We start from the raw sequence: 16,159 nt of genomic DNA, 5'->3' as shown, positions 1-16,159 counted from the left end.
ACGAGTTGGCCTTACTAACTGCAAAATTGTTGATACCCCTCTAGAGACAAATGTCAAACTTTGAGCCACTGATGGTGAGAGACTTTCCTATGCCACTCTCTATCAACAGTTAGTTGGAAGTCTCAACTATCTTACTATGACACGACCGGATCTTGCCTATGCGGTTCATCTTGTCAGTCAGTTTATGACCGCACCACACTCTGTTCATTATGTTGTTGTTCTTTGCATCCTCTGCTATGTTAAGGGCACTTTGTTTCATGGGCTGCATTTCTCTTCCCACTCCTCATTAGATTTACATGTATATTCAGATGCTGATTGAGCAGGTGATCCCACTGATCGTCGTTCCACCACGGGTTATTGTTTTTTACTTGGTCACTCTCTCATTTCTTGGCGTAGCAAGAAATAATCTGTTGTTGCTCGCTCTAGCACTGAAGCTGAGTATTGTACCCTTACTGACACCTCCTCTGACCTCCTCTATCTCCGTTGGCTACTACATGATATGGGTGTTTCTCAGACCTCTAGCTATCCTATCTTTTATGACAATCGGAGTGCGATTCTGATTGCACATAATGATGCATTTCATGAACGCACTAAACACATTGAGATCGACTAACATTTTGTGCGTCATCATCTTTTGCAAGGAACTCTACGTCTTTGTCCTATTGCTTCTGTTGATCAGTTGGCCAATGTGTTCACCAAAGCACATCCACCTAGACGGTTCCGCGATCTTTGTTTCCAAACTCAAGTTAGCATCCATATTACCACCTTCAGTTTGAGGGGGATGTTAGAATATATTCAGATTATATTCTGAATATACTCTGATATTTAGAATAATTGCTTATTGATTTATATTTCCCTGTATATATATATATTATTTGATTATGTAATATTGTCCATTAACTCTTGATTGTATTTTCCTATTTTATCTGGCCTTATTTAACTATAAATAGCCCTCTTATATACAGTTCAATACACACATAAATAAAATATTCAGTTTATCACTATATTCTCTAGTTATTTTAACAAAATGTGTACGAAATTAAATATTTATATCATAATTAATTAATAAAATTAAAAAACTAATTGATTTTGTCTTGTTCCGCATCATTCTCTCCTACTTCGACAAAACTCGACCTCTGAGTTTAAAAATACATAATATGCTCTTGAATACTCTTTTGTTTTTTGCTTCTTTTTTTTTTTTGAAAAAAAAAGAAGCCGTCTCAAGCTGTTGACTGGGTGACAAATGAGAATATAGCACAAGGATATTTCCGCCATGGTCAGACTTTATTGTGGCTTATATATGTTTTATTTATTGTAAATTGTAATAAATCTGTTTTTCACCAAAAAGCAAAAGAAAAAATATATTAAAACTTCAAGATATGCTATAATTGTCCACCAGTTCTAGCAAACGTCTCTCTCTCTCTCTGATAAATCAAGTTTTCATATACAAAACCGTCTCATTTGACATCTTCAGCAATCTAGATATGAGTGCTCCTTTACAAATATGTTATGGCGTTGAAGTGGCCTGCCCCAATTAAATAATGATAATGAGAACTTGTCAATTATTTGTTTTGACAAGTTTCCTTAAGAAGTTTCCTTCACTCCATTACTAGATAGGAAAGAGGGCATTATCCATTAATGGAATTGAAAAGCATTTTAGAAGGTAATATTCTAATGGAAAATATATATTAATTAGTATGGACACCATATATCGTACATTCTTGATAATAAATAATAATAACTTAGTACATGTAGTTGACAAAGATAATGAATCAAAATAGGATATTATTTATAAAAGAAAATAATAATAATAATAATAAAAGAACAAACTTGGACAACCGATACATACATGTGCATGCCTTTTTGGGTCATCATATATTATAATAGTATGATGAATAAATCAAAGAGAAATAAGATTTCGATCATAAACAAAACTGTCTCATTTGACATCTTAAGCAATCTAGATTTGAGTGCTTCCGTTGTTTATTGACCAAACAACCTTTAAATATGTTATGGCGTTGAAGTGGCATGAGAAGAAGTAATCAAATAAGAACAAAGAGAAAGCATGAGAAGAAGTAATCAAATAAGAACAAAGAGAAAGCATGAGAAGAAGAAACCCACGGAGGCTCAAATTCTGCGTTAGTTGTTGAAGAACTTGGTACTTGTAATATTAAATATCCATAACCACTCAAGACTTTGTGTAGCAGAACCAATGACCATTTCCATAGCAGTTATCTATAAATACACATGTTTCCCATTCAATATTTTATCACCCATCACCAAGTTACACACAAAGCTTATTTAGATATGATGAAAGGAGTCCATTTCCTTGCAATTGTTGCTCTCTTGTCACTTGCATCCTCCTTTGTCTCTGCCTTCGATCCCAGCCCTCTTCAAGACATTTGTGTTGCAATTGATGACCCCAAATCTGCTGGTATTTATAATTATGTTCATTACTTTCTGCTTACAAGCATTATTATATATCTTTATTGGTTTCTTATTATTGCAATCCATTGTTTCCTGCAGTGTTTGTGAATGGGAAATTCTGCAAGGATTTGAAGGATACCAAGGCCGATGATTTCTACTTCTCTGGGCTCCAAATTCCTGGAAATACAGACAATCGAGTTGGGTCAAATGTCACTACTGTGAATGTGGACCAAATCCCAGGCCTCAACACTCTAGGCATATCTTTGGTTCGCATTGACTATGCACCATATGGACAAAATCCTCCTCACACTCACCCTCGTGCGACTGAGATTCTGGTAGTCGTAGAAGGTACTCTGCTAGTTGGTTTTGTCACATCCAACCCAGAGAATCGTCTTTTCACCAAAGTTCTAAAGAAGGGAGATGTATTTGTGTTCCCAATTGGTCTCATTCACTTTCAGTTCAATGCGGGAAAGACTAATGCCGTAGCCTTTGCTGGTTTGAGCAGCCAAAATGCAGGAGTCATCACGATAGCAAATGCTGTTTTCGGATCTAATCTTCCCATCAACTCTGATGTTCTCGCCAAAGCTTTCCAACTTGACAAGAATATTATTAAAGATCTTCAGAAGAAGTTCTGATGGGATAATTAGAGAAACTTATAAAACTATTATGAACCCTTTTCCCGTTTTCCTCATTCCATCATTACAATTTTAAAATAAAAGGTTGCGTATGTAATGCTCCTTTAGGGGAGTTGGAGTATAAAATAATGTTGACATTTGCTGATCATATCTCTCTTTGCGTGTGTGTGTGTGTGTGTAACACAGTAAGAAAGTATTGGGGTTGAATTAAAGGACGTAACTCCTTTTTGAACCAGCCATATTTGTCAAGCATATAAAAATGGACAAATTCCAACTTGTCTATGTGGGATTTTAACCATAACTTGCCTATATAGGATGGAATTTGGTTTAATTTATCATAATATTACTGTATATGTTTAAACTCATCTTTTTAACTTGAATTCAGACTTCTTATTCTAAGGGAGTTTTAGAGAAATTGTGATGTTTATTTTGGTTATTAAAATGAAAAATGCTATGCTTGCAAACAAATTTTACAAAAAAACTTTTACAACATGACGTGGCACAATATGATTGGGTTTCTCAAAACTTGAATTTATCTCATTTCCAATTATGTTGTGCCGCATCCTGTTCTAAAAGTTTGTTTGTAAAATCTTGTTTGTAAGTCTAGCATTCCTCTATTAAAATACCTTTCATTAACTCCTAAGTTTTCACATTTTGGACAATGAAATTAGAGGGTTAGTTACCATGTGATCATCAAGTGATTCACTTCCCATTAAAAATTTAGCTTCATATTTCTAAAGGAACGCTCAATCGGCTGGAGACCACCCCTTATGAACCAGAGGTCACTAGTTTGAAACCCCCTACCCCCTTTCCCTCCCCTTGTGCAAACATGTCAAAAACATTGCCCTCGGGTTTTATAGAAGGCTTTTGCATTGTTTGAAAAGTTTGAGAATAAAATTAGGGTTAATTACCTTTTTAGTACTTAGGTTTTCACTTTTTTTATTTTTTTCATACCTAGGTTTCAAATCATATCATAGATGATACCTGACTTATAGGTAAAGACAAATTTAGTACATCCGTCAGCCCAAACTAACAGACTGCCACAAGTCATAACGTAATGCCACATGTCCTAAAAATAACTAAAAAAATAAACAAATAAATAAATCCTAAAAATAAATTAAAAAGTAAATAATAGGATGGCCTGGCTACCCTATATTGGCCCACAATGGTGACCGGCCACCTCCACTTTGGCCATTGGGGGTAGCTGAGGTTGGAATGTTGTGCCCAAACCCCCAAGGCCATTGGGGGTAGTTCGGCCACCCCTAATGGTCAAAAAGAGGTGGCTGAAACCACCCCCAAAGGTTTTGGGGTGGCTCGACCATGGTAATGCGAGAAGCATCACGCGATTTGAAGCAGATCTTAGGCCTGTAGTTTGGAAGATTGCTTCAAAGAAAATTGAAAGAGTTTTGCCCGTCGGACTCTAGTTTGGTCCTGGATGGATAGGAGAAAACGAGGCATTATTAAAGCACATGCAGTCTTTATTTATCGAGTAGAAATATTCTGAGACCTCAATACCAGATGACAACGCAAGCAAGCTCCATCAAAGCAGATCCGACTAAAACAGTGTTTTTGCAAATGGATTTTTGTGGGAAGGTCGAGAAGACTTTTGAAGAGAAATACGATTTCGATCATAAACAAGACCGGTTGATCAGTTGACATCTTCAGCAACCTAGATTTGAAGACCAAAGCTTCTTTACAAATATGTTAAGGCATTGATCGATAGCCATCAGAATCAGAAGAAGAAATCGAAACGTGGTTAAAAAGTCTGCATTAGTTGTTGAAGAACTTGGTCCTTGTAATATTAAATATCCATAACCACTCAAGACTTTCTGTAGCAGAACCAATGACAATTTCCGTAGCAATTATCTATAATGCACATGTTTCCCATTCAATATTTTATCACCCATCACCAAGTTACACATAGAGCTTATTTAGATATGATAAAAGGAGTCCATTTCCTTGCAATTGTGGCTCTCTTGTCCCTTGCATTCTCCCTTGTCTCTACCTTCGATCCCAGCCCTCTTCAGGACATTTGTGTTGCAATTGATGACCACAAGTCTGCTGGTATATATATAATTATTTTCATTCCTTTCTGCTTACAAGCATTACTGTATATCTTTATTGATTTCTTACTCTTGTATGCTATCTTACAATCTATTGTTTCCTGCAGTGTTTGTGAATGGAAAATTCTGCAAGGATTTGAAGGATACCAAGGCCAATGATTTCAATTAATCTGGGCTCCAAATTCCTAAAAATACAGAGAATCAAGTTGGGTCGAATGTCACTACTATGAATGTGGACCAAATCCTAGGCCTCAACACTCTAGGCATATCTTTGGTTCGTATTAACTATGCACCATATGGCCAAAATGCCGTTCACACTCACCCTCGTGCCACAGAGATTCTGGTAGTCGTAGAAGGTACTCTGTTAGTTGGTTTTGTCACATCCAACCCAGAGAATCGACTTTTCACCAAAATACTAAAGAAGGGAGACGTCTTTGTATTCCCAATTGATCTCATTCACGTTCAGTTCAATGCGGGAAAGACTAATGCTATTGCCTTCGCTGGTTTGAGCAGCCAAAATGCACGTGCCACCACGATTGTAAATGCTATTTTCGGATCTAATCCTCCCATCAATGCTAATGTTCTCGCCAAGGCCTTCCAACTTGACATGAATTTTATTGAAGCTCTTCAGAAAAAGTTCTGATAGAAACTGATGAAACTATTATGATTCATTTGCTAGTTTTCCTCATTTCATCATAACAATATTAAAAGAAAAGGTTGCATATGTAACTCTCCTTTAATGGAGTTGGAGTATAAAATAATGTTGACATTTGTTGAGCATATCTCTCTCTCTCTCTCTCTCTCTCTCTCTGCGCGTGTGTAAAACACAGAAAGAAATGGGAAAAAGTATTGGGGTTGAATTGAAGGTCATAAATCCTTTTTGAACCAGCCATATTTGTCAATGCATGTTGTTAGGGAGAGAAACACTAAGGGAGTCAAATAAGGGTAAGTTAATATACATATATGGATACCACTTTTAGCCCAAAAGCCTAAGCTAATGGGCTTGGGTCCATTTACGTATATTAAGTACTTTTTTTTTTTTTCTTTGGTTTTTTTTTTCTCAATGTGAGACACAAACTTCACAAGTGTATGCACAACAAATATCCCATCACTTGTGGGTCTATACCACATTGACCAAACACCCCCTCACACAAGAGTGTCATGCGTATTCCAAGAGAAATGACACGTTTTTTACGAGAGTCAAACCAAAATACTTGTAGGAGCAAAGCAGAAGCTAACCATTGGCTCTAATACCAATTGTTGGGGAGAGAAACACAAAGAAAGTTATACAAGAGTAAGTTAATATACATATTAGGACATAACTTCTAGTCCAAAAGCCTAAATTAATGAGCTTGGGTCCACTTAAGTATATTAAGTACTCTTTTGCTTTATATTTTCTCAATGTGGGACACAAACTTCACAACAAGTGTATGCATAACACATAAAAAATGACATATTCCAATTTGTCTATATAGCTAGGGAGGTCACTTCTCCATGTTTGATTTTTAACCATAGTTTGTCTATATAGGATGTAATTGGTTTAATTTCTCATAATTTTACTTTAAAATTTTGAACTCTTCTTTTTAACTCGAATTCAAACTTCTTGGTCTACCTAAGGGTATCTTAGAAAAATTGTGATGTTTATTTTGGCTTATTAAAATACATATCATTAGTAAGTTTTCATATTTTGGGACAATGAAATTAGAGGGTGAGTTTTAATACAATAATTATTTTCCTTATGACTTTTCATATTATTAAGTACATCAATTTAATTATTTTTTATTTATTACATGGTACTTAGTGACCATATGACCATCAAGGTGATTCATTAAAAATTCAGCCTAGGGTATTATAGAAGAGTAATGTTATTTAGTGGACTATTATATAATTGTTATACAACTTCTTGTTGTGGAAGTAAAAAATCAGCCCAGGAATTAGCCCTCGTAAGAAAAAAAAAAAACTTTATTTATTTATTTTTATTTTTATTTTGAATGATTCGGGAGCATAACTCATTATAGAAGGCTTTTGAATCCTTTGAAAAGTTTGAGGATAAAATTAACTAAAAACCTTAATTTAACATGTGATAGTACAATTATGTGAAAGTTCAAGAGCTATATTTAGACTAAAGGGGAGGATTTTTCCCACTCTTTATCCAGATGAAATAGAGAATGGAAGATCTTATAGGAATTCTTCCAAAAACAAGAAGGGAAAGTAGCTCACTTAGATAAAACATGTGCTCAAAAATTGGCTCATCTATACACTTTCAAAGCATTTTAACTTTAAAATGAGGATAAATCGACGCTAATATGAGAAATACAATTAGAAAAAAGAGCAGGAATAGAAAAGGGAAGGCTTGTTGATAGCAAGCACCACCAATAGAGAATCACCTTCAAAAAAAATTACCAAAGTTGGAGGAGATAGCCAACAAAACCGCCAATGCTTCACCTTTAAGAACATCATAAGAATGCTATTTAGAAAGCACCACCAATAGACACACAACATCAAGGAAGGGTTGTTGACAGCAAGCACCACCAATGGAGAACCACCCTCTAGAACACAATTACCATAGCCGAAGGAGACAGCCAACTAAGCAGCCAACAAAACCACCAATGCTTCACCTTGAAGAACATTAGAAGAATGCCGCTTTAGAGAGGCCACCAAAATAAAAGGGGGAAATCCACTTTATCCTCAAAAGTATTCACGCATTTGCGTTTTGGCGCATGATAAGCGCCGAATGTTGCACATTCAAGCCCCTTAATTTACATATGTTAATTCCTTAGCATTGTTATTTGTTTGATTTTGTTTTGTTTTTGTGTTTCAGGTCTTATTTGGCAAACCATTGAAAAATTGGGCATAAAAGGGCAAAAAGCTGAGCATTCTTGATCTAGGATCGAGCGCAGCCACTCCTGAGCTCGAGCGCACATGTGCTCAAGCGTCTGTGGCCAGGGATCGAGCGCATGCCTGCGCTCGTGCGCATAACAGCTAGGCTCGAGCGCACAGCGCTCGAGTGTACAAAACCTCGGATCGAGCACACTCGGGCATGTATTGCATGGCAGCAATCCTTTTCCAGCGTGGATTTGGTTTTCAGTCCCCCAATTGCACTGGGAGACTAACCTCTGATTTTCTAAGGGTTTCTAGGGTTTTTAGGGTTTTCCTAATCCCTATAAATAGGGCTCTAAACATTGTAAACAGACACACCGCTTTCTAGAGTTAAAATTTCTGTAAATTGTCTATGAAGCTTAGAAGATCATGAGCGGCTAAACCCAATTGTGGGGTATTGATGTAACCTTTTCCGAGCACAATGTTTTGATTGTATTTAATTTCTAGTTTTTCAATTTATGCATGTTGATTGTATAACTCTAAGGATTGCTACAATTGATTTATGTTCTTCGTATTAAATGCAATTGTTCTTTAATCCCAATTCAATATTAGTAAAATTCTTATCTTGTCTTAGAAATTATTTTACTATTATTGAACTCAAATCATTCTTATTTTCTGTGATTATTAGAATGATGGTTATACAATGGTTCTTAATTGGCATGCAATCAATAGGGTTAGATAGACCATACCTAGGAAAGACGGATCGTATTACACCCTAGTTTAGTGTAATTAAGGTAGACGATCCGTGCCAACCGAAGATGGGTTATGCTATTCCGTTGATTGTATGAAATTATTTTCATATGTTTTCTTGTTTAAATTATAACATGCATAGAATGAATTGCTAGAATTAAATATGGTTAACCATTGATGTGGGGATCGTGGTGAAATCAATACCCTACTCTCTCTCTCTCTCTCTCTCTCTCTCTCTCTCATATATTTACTCTTTTTATTTCCATGCACTTTAGTTTTTAAGCAAATCAAATCAAATCGCATTTTAATTAAGTTAGCTTTAATCTTTTAAAGTTTGATAATTAAACGTCTATTGTCCTTGAGGTTCGACAACCTCTCTATAGCCGTATCGTACAAAGATTCGTCCTATTGCGAGTAGTTATTTTTATAATAGATATTTTTTGTCACAAAAATACCACATCAATTTTTGGCACCTTTGCCGGGAACTGCTTAACGGTTTTATTGTCAAATTTTTAGGATTAATTTTAGCTTAATAATCTAATTTCCTGTTTTCCGTTGCTAACTTTAATTTGTTTTTTGTGTTTTATTTTTATTTTTAGTTTTACTTTTTTAGAATTCTCAAGCAGGTCTGTAGCTGCCTTCTCTATGACTGAGATCGAGCGCAGGTTGTGTGTGATCGAGCGCACGTATGCACTCCATCGTCTGCGCTTGATCCCTTTACGCCTACCTGGCACCCATCGACGGCAGTACGCTCTAGCGTACCCTGTCGTGCGATCGAGCACACCAACAGCAACCTGCATCCAAAATCCCAGCGCATCTAAGGGCCGTTTGTGAGCTTTACTTTTCTATTTTAGCTCATTTTTTCTTTTCTTTCTGTTTTGTTTATGCTCGGTCGCCGTTCTTTGTCTTTTCCATTAATTTCTTGCGACCTTGAAATTGAACGCACTCTTAGACAAATTAGATCCCAAAGAACCCCTAATTTGCTAGAAGAGCGTTCCACTGAGACCATGGGAGACGGTAACCACGTGGCTTTGCAAGATGATTATCTTCCTACCACTTACACTACTCCCATATGTCTCCGGCTGCCGGAAATTACGGCAACCCAGTATGAAATTAAGCCCAGCACTATACGAAGTATACCTTCTTTCCTTAGCACTGAAAATCCTTATGACTTCCTCAGTGATTTTGAAGTAATTTGTGATACCACTAAAATGAATGGATTCACTGAGGATGCCCTAAGGATGCATCTTTTTCCTTTCTCCCTCAAGGAAAAAGCCAAACATTGGTTCCAGTCCTTAACACCCAACTCTATCACTTCTTGGGCTCAATTGCAGCAAGAATTTCTTAAGAAGTATTTTCCCATAGGAATGACCAATGACACTAGGAGAGCTATCACTACCTTCTCGCAATATGAGGGAGAAGATTTCCATGAGACTTGGGATAGGCTGCAGAGCTTACTTAGATCATGTCCACACCACACTGTCCTGAAATGGCAGCTAGTGCAGTGTTTCTATGATGGCCTGACCGAGTCCAATAGAAAAATGGTGGATGCATCATGTGGAGGAACATTCATGTTAAAAAGCGAAGATGAAGCATGGTCTATGTTTGAAAATTTGAGTAACAATTCTCTTCAGCAGGTTTCCACCAGACGAAAGGCACCAGCACCTAAAGCACTCAAGACAGAGAGTTTGTATGAAGCAGGCCATTCCCCAAACATGGCCAACCAAGTAGTTGAGGCTATCACCAAGAAGCTAGACCAATGGATGACTGCTGGTTTTGATTCCTAATGCTGCTCACACGCACACACTACCTGAATCGTGCTCATTCTGTTCTAGTCCTATGCATCATGTAAATAACTGCCATGTTACTGGAAATTATACTGATATTGCTAATGAGCAGGTTAATGCAGCTTTCTCCAAACCGGGTAATGATCCGTACTCCAATACCTACAACCCCGGGTGGAGAAATCATCCAAATTTCTCATGGAAGAACTCAAATTCGGGCAACCCAACCCCAGGGCCACACAATCAAGCTCAATCCAACTGGCAGCCCTATCAACCTCATTCCACTTACCGGCCTCCACAACAGCAATACCAGGCCGCACCACCTCCCTCAGATTCTAATTTTGAGGATCGGATGCTAAAAATGATGAGTGAGCTGGCAGGCGAGATAAAGTAGATGGTGAAGTCTCAACAGGAGATTGTGAACTCACATTCCCAATTCATTGCCAAGCTGGAAGCTCAAGTCGGACAACTTGCCAACACCCTCAACAAAAGGGATGAAGGAAAGCTTCCAAGTCAACTAGTCGTAAATCCTAAAGGGCACTACATGGTAGATGAGGGCACTTCATACCATCAACAAGTTCAAGCCATCACCACCTTGCGAAGCGCAAAAATAATTGACAATCATGTCGAGGAGAAGAAGGATGAGCGCACAGAGGTTGCACGGAATCTGCAGAATGATAAATGCAAGCAAGTAAGCAATGAGGCTTCGTCATCAGTAGCTCCCACTCCAGAGATTCCATATGAGCCACGGCCCCCTTCCTAAAACGTCTCAAGGCACCGTCTCACTTTGGGAAACAAGGAGAGAAAATACAAGGAATGATGGAGATGTTCAAACAGGTGAAAATCAACCTCCCTCTTCTTGATGCCATCGCACAAGTGCCTGCCTATGCCAAGTTCCTTAAAGACTTGTGTACTCAAAAGAGGAAGACCATAAATAACATCCCCATGAAAGTCCTTCTGATTGAGCAAGTGAGTTCCCTGATTAGGCACAACACTCCTACGAAGTTCAAGGACCCCAGGGCTCCTACAATTTCATGCATCATCGAAAAAAGGGAAATTGATAAGGCACTCTTAGATCTGCGAGCTGGTGTGAATTTACTTCCATATTCAGTATACTAGCAGCTCGGCCTATGGGAGCTAAAGCCCACCACATTGATTCTGCAACTAGCTGATCGTTGGATTAAGAAGCCTAGAGGGATTGTAGAAGATGTGATCATCCAGGTGGATAAATGTTTCTTCCCAGTCGACTTTACAGTGCTTGACACCGAGCCCGTGCCCAATCCTGAGAAGCTGGTTCCTGTCATCCTTGGGCATCCTTTCTTAGCCACAGCGAATGCATGTATCAATTGTCAAACTAGATTCATGGAGATCTCATTTGACAATATCAAGGTTCGGTTGAATATCTTTACTGCATTTTAGCATGCTCCTGATCAGAATGAGTGTTTCTTTTTGGACAGCATTGAGGAATATGTAAAAGATTCACTACCTAGTCTCCTGACAAAGGATCCAGTGGAAGCCTGCCTGAATTACTTCGACTTTAAAGAATTCAACCCCGACCAGTACATCAAAGAGGTCCATGATTTGCTAGAAACAGCCGCAAGTGCAAATTTCCATCCATGGAGAGTAGTAAAGGAGCCCCTACCTGTGACATCGAGCACTCCTCCTATTCCTTCTCAACTTTCTCCATTGAAGCTTGAGTTGAAGCCCCTGTCAGCAAAGCTCAAGTATGCATTTCTTGGATCTAACAACACTCTGCCGGTTATCATTGCTTTCGACCTAAAAAAGGACTAAGAAGACAGTCCGCTCGCAGTGTTAAAGAAGTACAAAGAGGCCATTGGATGGACCGTGGCAGATTTGAAAGGCATCGACCCCTCTATTTATATGCACTAGATCCATTTGGAACAAGATGCTCGACCCTCCCATGCGGCATAGCGCCAGTTGAATGCCAACATGAAAGAGGTAGTGATGAAAGAGGTAGTCAAGTTACTTGATGCAGGCATCATCTACCCTATCTCAGATAGCAAATGGGTGAACCCCACTCAAGTGGTTGCAAAGAAATCCGGCATCACCGTTGTTGAGAATTCTGCTGGAGAGTTGGTTCCACAACGCACAACTACGGGATGGCGTGTTTGCACCGACTACTGGAAGCTCAATTTCCATACTCGGAAGGACCACTTTCCGCTCTCATTCATTGATCAAATTTTGGAGCGTCTTGCTGGCCAAAGCTAGTATTGCTTCCTAGATGGCTATTCCGGGTATAATCAGGTTGCAGTTGATCCCCAAGACTAAGAGAAGACGACGTTCACCTGTCCATTCGGCACGTTTGCTTACCGACGCATGCTCATCGGCTTATGCAATGCACCTGCCACATTCCAGAGATGTATGATGTCTATCTTCTTCGACATGGTGGAGAGATTTTTGGAGGTATTTATGGATGATTTTTCTATTTTTGGATCTTTTTCTAATAAATGTCTCCATAATCTTTCACTTGTGCTTCAACATTGCAAAGAAACTAATCTGATTTTAAGTTGGGAGAAGAGCCACTTCATGGTGCAGGAAGGTATAGTTTTAGGCCATATAGTGTCCAAAAGAGGTATTGAGGTGGACCAGGCCAAAGTTGAGCTTATTGAAAATTTACCACCGCCCACTTTAGTGAAGTAGATACGTTCCTTCCTAGGGCATGCAGGATTCTATCGCCGCTTCATTAAGGACTTCAGTAAAATTTCAAGGCCCTTATGTGACTTGCTTGCTAAGGACGCCCCTTTCCACTATGATGAAGCATGTCACGATGCATTCTAGAAGCTTCGGCCCTTGTTATCTTCTGCCCCCATCCTGTAGCCTCTTGACTAGTCTTTGCCATTTGAAATCATGTGTGATGCGACTGACTATGCTGTGGGTGCAGTTTTGGGACAACGGGTAGGCACAGCTCTTCATGTCATTTATTATGCTAGCAAGACTCTAATGGATGCTCAAGTCAATTACACAACCACCGAGAAAGAATTGCTAGCTGTGGTCTTTCCTTCGGATAAATTTCGCTCATATCTTCTGGGATCAAAGGTTTTCATTTTTTTTGATCATGCTGCTCTGCGACATTTGCTGGCCAAGAAGGAAACAAAGCCACGATTGATCCACTGGATACTACTTCTGCAAGAATTTGATATTGAGATTCGGGATAAGAAGGGTACTGAGAATGTTGTTGCCGACCATCTGCCAAGAATTTTATTTGAGACACCCCAGCCGGTTCCTGTTCATGACACTTTCCCAGATGAGCAACTATTTGAAATCACTCCGAGAAATCCGCCATGGTATGCCGATATTGTCAATTATCTAGCTACAAGATGAATTCCTTCTCATTGGTCTAAACAAGATAAGGACCGCTTCTTTAAGCAAGTTTGATTCTATTTTTGGGAAGATCCGGAGTTGTTCAAGTATTGTGTTGATCAGATCATCCGACGCTGTGTCCCTGAGAGTGATTTTTCTAGTATTCTCACATTCTGTCACTCTCTAGCTTGTGGAGGACATTTCAGTGCCAAGAAGATAGCAGCGAAGGTTCTACAATGCGAATTTACATGGCCCACCTTGTTCAAAGATGCCCATGAATTCTGCCGAGCTTGTGAGAGATGTCAACGCCTAGGAGCTATGTCTTGGAGGGACATGATGCCATTGAACCCCATCCTCATTGTTGAGATTTTTGATGTCTAGGGTATCGACTTCATGGGACCCTTCCCACCATCTTGTGGATATGAGTACATTTTGGTAGGAGTGGATTATGTCTCTAAGTGGGTAGAAGCCATTGCCACAAAGACCAATGATCACAAGGTTGTGGTGAAGTTCCTCCAAGCCAACATTTTTAGCAAATTTGGTACTCCTCAGGCCATCATCAGTGATGGAGGTAGACATTTTTGCAATCGTTTTTTCAAAGCCTTGTTTCTCAAGTACTCCATCACACATAAGGTAGCCACTCCCTACCATCCTCAAACAAGTGGCCAAGTGGAAGTTTCTAACCAGGAGATTAAACATATTCTGGAGAAGACAGTTAGGCCAGACCGAAAGGATTGGTCCTTGCACCTCAATGATGCATTATGGGCCTACCGCACAGCTTACAAAACCCCCATTGGAATGTCTCCCTATAGGCTGGTATATGGCAAGGCGTGTCACCTCCCAGTGGAATTAGAACACAAGGCTCTATTGGCAATTAAGCAGTTCAATTTCGACATGCAAGCAGCTGGTCCCCACAGGAAACTTCAGTTGACAGAGTTGGAGGAGCTGCGGCGAGATGCATATGATAGTGCTTGCCTTTATAAGGAGCGGACTAAGGCTTTTCATGACAAACATATCTTGCCCAAGACATTTGTACCGGACCAGAAAGTCTAGCTCTTCAATTCCAAACTCTGGCTTTTCCCTGGGAAGCTCCGCTCCAGATGGGACGACCCCTTCATAGTCACCTCGGTGTCGCCCCATGGCGCCGTTGAATTGCGGGACCCAAAGGATGGCACTCTGTTCTTGCATCCAGAACTTCAAGCCAGGTACAGACATGGAATTAGTCGATTTGAGGGATTCCGTCTACTTTTTTGATTGAGGCACTGGCACTCTGGGCTCGAGCACACCCACTAAGCGCTCGATCCCATAACACGGGCCTACGCCTGAGCCCACCTTGAGTGGGATCGAGCGTAGCAGCTCTACACTGACACACACTTGCACGAATGCGCTCGAGTGCACCTTCAGGAGCGCTCGAGCATACCCCCACCCATCCATTCCACCCTCTGTGCAAGTGCGATCGAGCGCACTTGTTCTGAGGTCTCACGTGACCTTTTTAGGTCATGACCCCCTTTCTTACCCACATTCCCCCCCCCCCCCAAGCCCCGAATCCCCCAAGCACCCAACTACCCAGCACCCCATCACCGCCACACTGCCCTCACCCACCACCGAATCTCCACCACAACCGATCACCACCCCATCCCCGCCGCACACCACTACGACGGCCGAAACACCAAACGCCGCCACCACCTTCCCTTTTTCCCCTTCCCCGTCCACTCTTTTCTTCCCCATTCCCCCTTCCCCAAAATCCCCACAGAGCCCAATTTACTTTCATTTTTTTTTTTGGAAATAGCAGTCCGTGGGTGCTCCACCACACATGGACTGCTCTGTGTTGTGTTTTCTTCTCTTTGCAAGGGGTTGGGTAGCCGAGTAAGGTGGTTCTCTACCACTTCCCTTTTGAGGTGCCCACCAGGTGTTCGACAAAAAGCCTCAACGAAGCACCATCATTCTTCAGGCCCCCACTTCCACCTCCCGGTCTTCCCCCGCTCAGGATACCACCCCTGAAGCCCCATCCCAGCCGTGGGAAGCAACGAAAGCTTATCTTGGAAACGTTATTCGCCATTGACACCGTCTTCCAAAGCCTCCAAGAAACAAAGTGGGCTGTCATAGAATGCAAACACCGCGGCCTCACAGCACTGTTCCAACCAGTCTGCCCCGTTGCTTTCGAAGGCCTGGTCCGAGAATTTTATGCCCATCTCACATTTGATTGTACTCGGCCGGGCATCCTCTCTTCATCAGTGGCGGGCATGGATGTTGAGCTGACCACCGACGACATTGCTGCTGCTTTGCAATGTTCTCATGCTTGCCCGTCTGATATTTTGGCTCGGGATGGCTCCTCTCAGTACTCAAACCTATCGTCCGA

General features: G+C 40.3%; 2 protein-coding genes and 1 pseudogene across 2 annotated transcripts; all 3 read left to right on the top strand.

Moving 5' to 3' along the window:
• The first annotated feature begins 2,287 nt into the window (after positions 1 to 2,287).
• Positions 2,288 to 3,158, top strand: LOC132171428 (germin-like protein subfamily 1 member 13). Its single transcript, XM_059582736.2, has 2 exons — positions 2,288 to 2,434; positions 2,527 to 3,158. Exons 1-2 carry the CDS (start codon positions 2,308 to 2,310, stop codon positions 3,060 to 3,062), a joined length of 663 nt encoding a protein of 220 aa, XP_059438719.1. The 5' UTR covers positions 2,288 to 2,307; the 3' UTR covers positions 3,063 to 3,158.
• Positions 3,159 to 4,999: 1,841 nt separating this feature from the next.
• LOC132169697 (germin-like protein subfamily 1 member 13 pseudogene) lies at positions 5,000 to 5,768 on the top strand (annotated as a pseudogene).
• A 5,530-nt stretch (positions 5,769 to 11,298) lies between these two features.
• On the top strand, positions 11,299 to 12,270 carry LOC148589795 (uncharacterized). Its single transcript, XM_088515070.1, has 3 exons — positions 11,299 to 11,448; positions 11,602 to 11,868; positions 11,914 to 12,270. Exons 1-3 carry the CDS (start codon positions 11,299 to 11,301, stop codon positions 12,268 to 12,270), a joined length of 774 nt encoding a protein of 257 aa, XP_088371196.1.
• Positions 12,271 to 16,159: the final 3,889 nt, after the last annotated feature.

This window comes from Corylus avellana, chromosome 1, assembly GCF_965113065.1.
Source record: "Corylus avellana chromosome 1, dhCorAvel1.hap1.2, whole genome shotgun sequence".
In the NCBI taxonomy this organism is placed as follows: Eukaryota; Viridiplantae; Streptophyta; class Magnoliopsida; order Fagales; family Betulaceae; genus Corylus; species Corylus avellana.
Note: the sequence above shows the minus strand (reverse complement) of the source record. Positions and strands in the feature narration are given on the sequence as shown.

What these genes read in the sequence shown, in the direction of transcription:
- LOC132171428 (XM_059582736.2), top strand. Translation starts at nt 2,308, where the DNA reads ATGATGAAAGGAGTCCATTTCCTTGCAATTGTTGCTCTCTTGTCACTT. An exon ending in TGATGACCCCAAATCTGCTG is followed by an intron (nt 2,435 to 2,526) that starts GTATTTATAATT and finishes TGTTTCCTGCAG; the next exon opens with TGTTTGTGAATGGGAAATTC.
- LOC148589795 (XM_088515070.1), top strand. Translation starts at nt 11,299, where the DNA reads ATGGAGATGTTCAAACAGGTGAAAATCAACCTCCCTCTTCTTGATGCC. An exon ending in AAGTCCTTCTGATTGAGCAA is followed by an intron (nt 11,449 to 11,601) that starts GTGAGTTCCCTG and finishes GTATACTAGCAG; the next exon opens with CTCGGCCTATGGGAGCTAAA. An exon ending in TCTCATTTGACAATATCAAG is followed by an intron (nt 11,869 to 11,913) that starts GTTCGGTTGAAT and finishes GCTCCTGATCAG; the next exon opens with AATGAGTGTTTCTTTTTGGA.